The sequence below is a fragment of the Diabrotica virgifera genome, chromosome 3, assembly GCF_917563875.1.
Source record: "Diabrotica virgifera virgifera chromosome 3, PGI_DIABVI_V3a".
Classification (NCBI taxonomy): domain Eukaryota; kingdom Metazoa; phylum Arthropoda; class Insecta; order Coleoptera; family Chrysomelidae; genus Diabrotica; species Diabrotica virgifera.
Genome location: NC_065445.1, coordinates 93,547,360 through 93,557,800, shown reverse-complemented (window position 1 = coordinate 93,557,800; position 10,441 = coordinate 93,547,360). Strand labels below are relative to the sequence as shown.

The 10,441-nt window shown below is 32.6% G+C and overlaps 1 protein-coding gene across 2 annotated transcripts in view; it reads left to right on the top strand.

The window, feature by feature from the left end:
- The first annotated feature begins 4,409 nt into the window (after positions 1-4,409).
- Positions 4,410-10,441, top strand: part of LOC126881925 (THO complex subunit 5 homolog) — a 91,016-nt gene continuing 84,984 nt past the window's right edge. The window contains exon 1 of one of the 2 annotated variants that reach the window (XM_050646661.1): positions 4,410-4,674. In XM_050646661.1, coding sequence (XP_050502618.1) covers positions 4,591-4,674 — 84 coding nt within the window. In that variant the 5' untranslated portion in view covers positions 4,410-4,590. The remainder of the gene's footprint in view (positions 4,675-10,441) is intronic. The other variant, XM_050646662.1, reaches the window with a different exon arrangement.

Sequence of the window (10,441 nt, the reverse complement as noted above, 5' to 3'; positions counted from 1 at the left end):
GGTCTGTATAGGTATTCCGATATAACAACGACATTCACCAATCTGTTTAAGAGATAAAAATGATTTGATTATTATGATTACTTTTGTATTTGAGTACCGGTAATCATATCGAGAATCGTATTTCTCAGTAGGTAGGTATTTTGTATAGGTAGGTATTCCGATATAAAAACGACATTCACGAAGTACGAAGTAATCAGAGTAATCAAAGTAGATACAATAGTCGTTACTCGCTCTGATACGATTGGTACGAAGTAATCAGAGTAATCAAAGCAGATACAATAGTAGTTACTCGTTCTAATATGATTGGTATGAAGTAACGAAGTAATCAGAGTAATCAAAGTAACGATTTGCCTCTCTGTATACTAATCGTTACTTTCGGTATTCGTAAGTAACGAGTACTTTGTAACGAATAGTTACTTTTTCAACATCACTAAAAACAAGAAAATTGGAATATCTCAGACATTACACGTGGAGAGAGATACATCTTGCTCCAATTGATTATGCAGGGAAAGATTCAAGGAAAGAGAAGCATAGGGAGACGCAGAATATCGTGGCTGCGCAACCTGAGAGAGTGGTACGGATGTACATCAAATGAACTTTTCAGGGCAGCCGTTCTCTAAAATACGAATAGATATCAATTACTTTTAATGGGAAATAAGCCACAATTTTACCAAAAAAATGATTTTATTAAGGGCACCCAAAGTCCGAAAATTTAACTTTTTAACTTTTTTGAGTTATGATTGAAAATTTTTCTCTGAAATCTTCTCTTTCCAACGATATAGAACACATTATAGTATAAAATATCCATGGTTACAAAACTATTTTTTTTTTCTGAACGTCTGCACTCAACTTACCGTGTACCGGTAGCTTTATAGCCTATTAGAGTGTTTTATGTTTTTGGGATTTCCCGAATACTAGGTTTTTAACTTTTGATGTCAGATATCTTTGTTTCCTGAGATGATAAAAGGTCCAAATTTTTACAGTAATTGTAGATAGATAATATCTAGTCCCGCGTAAATTTTTATTGAAAAATGTACAAAAACAAGTAAAATAAAAAATAAAATCTAAACTTTTTTGGGTTTTTTTTGTAAGAGTATTTTAAAAAAATTTAAAATAAATGTTTCTTTCACTCTAACTTTACAAAAATCTACGCGGGACTAAACAATACATGTAGTTTCAAAATAAAATAAAAATTAGGTCTCTAAGTGCTTTGGTTACAGAGCTATATGACATAATGTTAACATTGTCGTTAAATGGGACTTTGGGTGCCCTTAACGTTTCTAAGCCCAAATCGGGTTTCGTTGTCAAAATACAAAATATGTACCTACTAAAATAAACAAAAATGTTGTTGCTAAGTAAAAGAATTCTTCTAATAATTTAGAATTCTCATTTATATTGGCAATTTAAATTGTATTTTGACAACGAAACCCGATTTGGGCTTCGAAACGTTAATAAAATCATTTTTTTGGTAAAATTGTGGCTTAATTTAGTCTAATTAGACGTATATTATACATTTTAAAGTAGAAGGCTTTAAAATGATATCGCCAATATTTATGAGTTGCGTTCCTGGAACGACTTTACTAAAAGATAGTTCATTCGATTACATGAAATCAATCCCAACTCAAGAATATCCGTCACAAAAAAATCATAGCATGTGATCTGTCTTTAAAAAGACAACCAAATGTAACGATGACAGTAAAATTCTCGCCTAGAGATTCCATAGTAAATCGCGAGGGAAAACCAGGAAAAAACCTCGTGATACTATCCCGACATCGTAAGTATTTGGTCTTACATTTAATTTACTTTCAAAAAACTAATACCAATAAATTCTGACTTTAATATGTTTAAATTATAAATAATAATAATATATAGATATACAATGAGTAATACTAAAATATAAAATTTGTATTAACTCGGTATGTTATTGACATACTAATCGTGGTATTTTCTTTCTATTGACTTCCTCTTTCAGTATGGGTAACCACATCTTACTGCATTCTACCGAGGAATTTGCGACACAATTGGTTTCATTTAGCATAATTAGAGCCGCTTCTTTCTTTGATTTTTCTCTTTTTACTATCTGATTCTTTCAGGACTATGCTTGAATCTCTCCACTGAACTCTATGTTCATTATCCCATGCATGTTGACATATTTGAGATCTATCAAATTCTCTATTTTTAATATAAGACTGATGTTCACTTATTCTAACGTTTAATGGTCTTGATGTTTCACCTAAATAAAATAATTGTTCCCATTCACAAGGTATTTTATAAATACAATTCTTTGTTCTTTCTTGTTCACTGTTAGGTTTAGTTTTAGATAGAATAGATCTCAATGTGTTTGTTGTTTTGAATGTTGTTGCAATGTTGAATTTATTTCCTATTGTTTTAAGTTTCTCGGATAGTCCTTTTATATATGGTATTGATATTTTCCTCGTATTATTTATTGTGGATGTTATATAGGATCCCGTTCTACGTTGTTCTGTTCTATTCGATCCAGTCTTGACAATTCCTTACTTATAAACGATAATGGATAATCATTTTTCAATAAAACAGATGTTAACAATTGTTTTTCTTCTAACAATGAATTTTCGTTAGAACAAGTAATTTTGGCTCTATCATACATATAAGGATTTAATGATTCCCTTCTTAACGTTGATGTTGTGATTTGATTTGTAATTGAGATATCTGTTGGTCTGTGTTGGTTTTCTATACACTTGAGTCTCATATCCAGTATCCTTCTTTGATACTAAAACATCGAGGAAAGGTAGAGTGTTATTATATTCCTTTTCCATTGTAAATTTTATTGTGTCTTCTTGATCGTTTATATTATTTAGGAATGTATCCAACAATTCTGATCTATGAGGCCATATTGAAAACACATCATCTACATATCTCCACCATACTGTGGGTTTTAAATCTTGTTTAGAAATGATATTAGTTGCGAAACCCTCCACAAATATATTAGCCAATAATGGAGATAAAGAAGAGCCCATTGCTAGACCAAAATTTTGTTTATAGAATTCATTATTTAGTTGACAATAGGTATTATTTAATTAGTACATAATGTCAATAACTCCATTAATTATAGCTGATACATTTAGTTTTGCCCTAGTTGTCAATGTATTATCATTTTCTAATTTCGTTTTGATTATGTTTAAAGTTTTATCTAATGGCATATTTGTAAATAAACTGTTTATGTCAAAACTTACTATAATATTATTTGGATTAAATTCAATATTTGATAATTTGTTTAAAAAATGTTGTGTATTTTTTATAAATGTGTCATTATTATTTGTAAACGGTTTTATAAAATTTAATAAAAATTTTGATAGTTCACTACAAGGAGAATTGATGGTACTACAAATGGGTCTAAGTGGAATATATTCGCTTTATGAATTTTCGGTACTCCATAAAAATGTGGTGTCTTTTTTTTAAATGTTTTTTCCTGTTTTCCCTCGTGATTTACTATGGAATCTCTAACGCGAGAACTTTACTGTCATCGTTGCATTGGTTGTTTTTTTAAAGACAGATCACATGGATCACATTCTATGATTTTTTTGTGACGGATATTCTTGAGTTGGGATTGATTTCATGTAATCGAATGAACTATCTTTTAGTAAAGTCGTCCCAGGAATGCAACTCATAAATATTGGCGATATCATTTTAACGTCTTCTACTTTAAAATGTATATGTTTTTTTTTACTTACAACAACATTTTTGTTTATTTTAGTAGTATTTTGTATTTTGACAACGAAACCCGATTTGGGCTTCGAAACGTTAATAAAATCTTTTTTTGTAAAATTGTTGCTTATTTCCCATTAAAAGTAATTGATTATAAAAATGCCACAAGAAAATAGCTTCAGAACAACACGAATAGCTATGATGATTGCCGACATCCGCCGCGGAGATGGCACTTAAAGAAGATGAGCAAGACCACCACAAGACAGTATATGCGTCACGGTGAAAAGTCCCGTTCATTTTTAAATATTGCCCTAACATGTGATAATGCATTTGTTAGCCAAGAAAAATTACTCGAGTATAAAACTACTTAAGTGCTGGCACTAGAGAACCTAAGTGTGTAAGTTTGAATATGGGTGCCTTAATAACGCCTTATCATATGATGAATTTCAGTGTAAAGCAATGTCAATAATTAAAAATGAATACTATATAACGACGTATTAGTATAATATAATATTTATGGATTAGCGTCGAAGGCCCACATGATCAACCAAAAAAGAAGATGTACTTGGTGATTTTTCTAGTGATTTTCGTGGGTGTGAATCTGTCTTTTCAGTTTACTCCTCCTGGTTTAAAAACAAAGCATAGTAGCATTCAAATTTTAATTGACATTGGCAACACTGTTCAAAATCTAACACATCAACATCAATCAAATGACGTATGACATCAACACAACCTAACCACAATTTCTTAATCTGAATTTGTTTTGTTTTGAAATTATTTATCTATGGTGAAAGCACATTTAAAATTATTCCTTTATCAAATAAATATAATTTAAGCATTGCCCGAATTAATAATTTTTGGAAATCGGAATCACAGTATAACTAACAGTGTGGATTATAAGTAAAAATGGTAAAAGAAACAACAACATCTATAAAGAAAAAACGCAAAGTTTCCAACCCAGAACATGAAGGCGATAATGATATATATAAGGTACAAATTTGGCATTTATTACTTTTATCATCCTACAGCTTTCCTTCTTTTAATATACTATACTGTGCCTTCTGTATTCTGATGGTAACCTAACTTTGAGCTAGAATCTATATTCGTTGAGTGTACATAAATCATTGTGTTCTCTCAAACCATATTCACCAACATTTTCCTATCTTGGCTATAACATTTCTTTTAACACTATAGTTAGCTTATTTTTCCTAGTGTATTCTAGGTCTTTTCATCCTTTATGTTGTCTACAGTTTTACCTTAGCCACAGTATATAGATGTTCCACAGTAAAATCACTCTTCTGTCGGCGCTTTGATCTCAGGAAGTAATATCGGCAGTACACAATTGGTAATTCACCAGTGGTGGATGCGGGTTTTCCCTGTTAAAAGCTGTACGTTTCTATGCAAGAGTGGGGCAAAAGCGACTGCCAACATTGTGCAGTTGCCATGCGCAACTACAGATTTTACTTCCAATTTTTCGGAGAGTGGTTCTACTGCCCCTCTTTATACTGTGCCCTAGCAGTGTATTATATGGATATATAACTAAGAGAACTAGGTACATATACTCCATCTAATTTACTTACTGTTGTACGTCATCCGCGTCATAGCCAGTGACATCACATGACACCAACACGAAATATTTAGGCGGTAGGTGTGTTCTTTTTTAGAATCCTTTTGCCAAGTGCACTGGAATTACAGACACTAGACATATTTTATTATATACACGTAGAAATAATATTTGAAGATTTCTATTAATGTTAACTTAAAGAAATACACAATAATAATATAGTATAGTATAGTTGATCCAAAAGATGGCATAACCCAGATATCCAAAGTGAAAGTTATCCTTCAACACCAAATTGTTCTATATGGTCCACACAATGTCCAGAAAAAAGTCACACCATTTTGAGCGTCGGGTTTGGGGGGGAGAGGGGGGAGAAATCGGTAAATTCATAGTTTTTTAAGTTTTTCGCCAATATTTCTAAAACTATACGGTTTAGCATGAACAACCCTCTATACAAAATTGTTCTACATTAAATTTGAAATAAAAAAGGCCCTATGCATAATCTTTCTAAAATGAATGGTTCCAAAGTTACGGAGGTAGTATAGTATAACTGGTCCAAAAAAAGGCCTTACCCAAACATCCCAAGTAAAAGTTTTCCTCCAACAGCAAAATGTTCTATATGGTCCACATATTGTTCAGTAAACAGTTACACCATTTTGAGCGTCCGGTTTGGGAGGGAGATGGGAGACAAACCGGTAAATTAGTAGTTTTTTTACGTTTTTTGTCAATATTTCTAAAACTATGCTTTAGCGTAAACAATGTTATATACAAAAATGTTCTACATGAAATTTAAAACAAAAAATGTCTATACATAATTGTTATAAAATGAACGGTTCCAGAGTTACGGAGGGTGAAAAGTCGAGTTTTTCGATACTTTTTATATTTTTTGGGCATTATTTATGATACAACTATACCAAAAACACAGACATCCAAAGTGAAAGTTATCCTCCAACACCAAATTGTTCTATATGGTCCACATAATGTTCAGAAAAAAGTCACACCATTTTGAGCGTCGGGTTTGGGGGGGAGAGGGGGGAGAAATCGGTAAATATAAAAAGTATCGAAAACCTCCACTTTTCACCCTCCGTAACTCTGGAACCGTTGATTTTATAACAATTATGGATAGAACCTTTTTTGTTTTAAATTTTATGTTGAACATTTTTCTATAGAACATTCCTTACGCTAAAGCATAGTTTTAGAAATATTGACAAAAACTTAAAAAAACTACTAATTTACCGACTTTTCCCCCATCTCCCCCCCAAACCCGACGCTCAAAATGGGGTAACTTTTTACTGAACAATATGTGGACCATATAGAACAATTTGGTGTTGAAGGAAAACTTTTACTTTGGATGTCTGGGTTAGGCCTTTTTTTGGACCAATTATACTATACTACCTCCGTAACTTTGGAACCGTTCATTTTAGAAGGGTTATGCATAGGGCCTTTTTTATTTCAAATTTAATGTAGAACAATTTTGTGTAGAGGGTTGTTTATGCTAAACCACTTAGTTTTAGAAATATTGACGGAAAACCTAAAAAACTACGAATTTGCAGATTTCTCCCCCCTCTCCCCCCCAAACCCGACGCTCAAAATGGTGTGACTTTTTTCTGAACATTATGTGGACCATATAGAACAATTTGGTGTTGGAGGATAACTTTCACTTTGGATGTCTGGGTTTGGGTCTAACTATACCATACTAATGTGATTCGTTTATTTGTATAAATGTATTATAAAGCTTTTTTATAAAGCACATTTGTTCAGAACACACTGTAACTATAATCGAACAAAGGTGACATTTTGGCATAAATTGGTAACATTTATTTGACAGTTGCGATATTGACACTTCAGATTTGTTTTTATTCTTTATTCTAAGTATTTGTTTTATTATATATATTGTTTTTATTATTTACTTTAAGGTTAGATTATAACTTAATTCTAGTTTTCTATTTCTAATTTTTTTATTTATTTACATTGAATATTAATTTGCTTTGTTGTATAATCCAAGTTTGCAATAATTATGTGATCTATTTGATTTAAAATGGATTCAGGATTTTTTTTGTACTTTGGCAACAATGTCAACTTAGATCTCTGACATAGATAATGACTTGCAAGGGTAAGTAAATTAGACAAACTGTATACATATCTGATTTTTAGATGCAATTAGTCACATGTACACACTATGGACATTTCATGTACCTAATATACGCTATGAGCTTGTAGGTAGAGGGGATAATTAAAAATTCGCGAGCGCCAGTAGTGACAAGTCTGTAAGCTTTTACTGGAAATTTGACATAAATGTCAAAGTGATTAATTTAAAACATTGAAATTAAAAACATTAATAGGAAATAATATTAGTTGGTCAAAGCTGTGGTGTATATTTTTACCTTAAATATACTTATGTTTTAAATACAGAATTTAAGTTTTTTTTAACACTTCGTAATATATAATCATATACGGTCTTGAAGAAACAGAAAATGAAGATACCCAAATGTTGTCAAACAAAGTGCAGGAAGTCATGAACAAAATGGAAGTACATTGCAGAGCAGACCAAGAGACAACAGAAATTAGAAGATTAGGCGGTAAAACTAACAACTCGGAAAGACCGGTCCTTGTTGAGCTAACAAGTGGAAGTAAAAAAATGGAAATCCTAAAGGCAAGCGGGAAATTAAAAGGAACAAAATGGTTCGTGAATGAGGATTACCCAAAAACCATCTTGGAACAAAGAAAAATACTTTTAAAGCACATGAAAGAAGCAAGAACAAAAGGATATAATGCGAAGATTAAATATGACAAGCTAATAATAAACGGAGATGAATACGGAATAGAAGAAGTCAAAACATGGCGAACGGATGAACAAAGAAAGGAAAATATTGCAGAAACTCCCATAGATAAAACTAGAGCCAGAACAATGAGTGATAGATCTCCACACAGCGAAAATGACCAAAGAGAAAAAATGATGAAAGTAACCCATCCAGCAAAAAACTAAGATTAAAACCAGAACAACAAACGGAGACAACATCGCGCGAAATGGATATGAGTATGGTTTTGCAAACAGACAAGGTGGGGAGAAATAGGGTAAATAGCAAGAAAAAAAGAAATAGAAACAAAACTTGGAAATCAATAGAAGGAGAAATGGATACAAGGGAAAACATATTTATAGGTCGTTGGAATGTACGAACAATGGCGGAAATAAGTAAAGCACATCAGATAGCAACAGAAATGGGTAGATACAACATAAGCATACTAGGGATCAGTGAAACTAGATGGAATGGGTCAGGACGAATCCAATTACAGTGTGGAACTACTGTCATCTATTCTGGCAAAGATATAAACTCAGACAAAGAAAAAGGGGTGGCATTAATGTTAAATAAAGCATCGGCCCAAGCATTGGTGGAGTGGGAGAATGTCTCTGAGAGAATTATATGGGGAAGATTTCAAAGCAAATTTAGAAACTTAATAATAATTAATGTGTATGCTCCAACAAATCAACAAGAAGATGAAACAAAGGAAGAGTTCTACGACCAGATGTATATGTTGCTAGCAAAAATACAAATAACATATAAACGGGATATAAAAATCGTTTTGGGGGATTGGAATGCCAAAGTAGGATCTAATAATAATGGAAAGGAACATGTAATGGGGATTCATGGCATGGGAGAAAGGAATGACAATGGCACGAGATTAATAGAACTTTGCTCGATAAACGATATGATGATTGGGGGAACATTATTCCAACATAAAGATATCCATAACACAACATGGACGTCACCAGGAGGAAAATTTAAAAACCAAATTGACCACATTCTCATTGAAAAGAAGTGGAAAAATTCCTTACAAGATGTGAGAGCAATGAGAGGAGCCGACTGTGCATCAGACCACGAATTAGTGAGAGCAAAAATAAAAATTAGCCTCAAGGCAAATTATAAATCAAACAAAAAACATAGAAAATTCAATACAAATAAATTAAGAGACTCTAGCATAACAAACAAATACCAACAAACGTTGGAGAGGCATGTGGGGAACTTGGAACAAGTAGGAAAATCTAACATTGAAGGTATATGGGAAATATATAAAAACGCGTACATGGAAGCAGGGAAAGAGATATTAGGGTGCAAGGAGAAAGCTGATCGACCATGGATAACGCTGGACACTAAAACAAAAATCAAGGAAAGAAGAGCAATCAAAACTGAATTGATCAAAACAACAAACCCGATAAAACAAAAAGAAATGCAGGAAAAATACACAGAAAAAAATAAAGAAGTTAAAAAACAAGCCAGAACAGATAAAAGGCTGTATATGGAACAAATGGCAGAAAAAGCAGAGGAAGCAGCGATAATGCATGACACAAGGACACTTTACGCAATAACCAAAGAAATTAAAGGGGGCAAGAGCCAGCAAAGAACGAAACTAATGGGGAAAGAAGGAGAAACACTCACAAGTCAAAAAGAAATTGCCCAAAGATGGACACAATTCTTCGCAGAACTCTATGAAGAAGGAATTGAATCACAAATAGAGATGGAAGAAACTGAGAGAAACGAAACATTAATCTTAAGAAACGACGAATTTACGAAGGACGAAATAAGGTATGCTATAAACCTTTTAAAAAACGACAAAGCGGCTGGTGTTGATGGAATTCCCGCAGAACTGATAAAATCACACTTAAACTTCTCAGTGGATATGTACTACTTACTATTTAAAAAAATTTGGATCGAGGAAAAGATACCAAAAGATTGGGGTGAAGGAGTTATAATAAAGCTACCAAAGAAAGGAAATCTCACACTATGCGAAAACTGGAGACCAATCACTCTTCTCACTGTAGCTACCAAAATAATGGCCAGAATAATATTGGAGAGAATTAAAGATCCCATAAATGAAAAATTAAGAACTAACCAAATAGGATTCAGACCGAACAGTTCCTGTATTGACCATATAAATACCCTAAGAATCATCCTGGAACAATCAGCAGAAATGAATCAGGAAGTTTATATCAACTTTGTAGACTTCGAAAAAGCGTTTGATTCAATAGATCGTAATATGATGTGGAGGATATTAAAACTCTATGGAATACCAGACAAATATATAAGAGTAATAAGGCTTTTCTATGACGAATGTTTTGCCAGAGTTGAACATGAAGGGGAACTATCCCAACAAATAAGCATAAAGAAAGGAGTAAGACAGGGCTGTGTCTTGTCACCG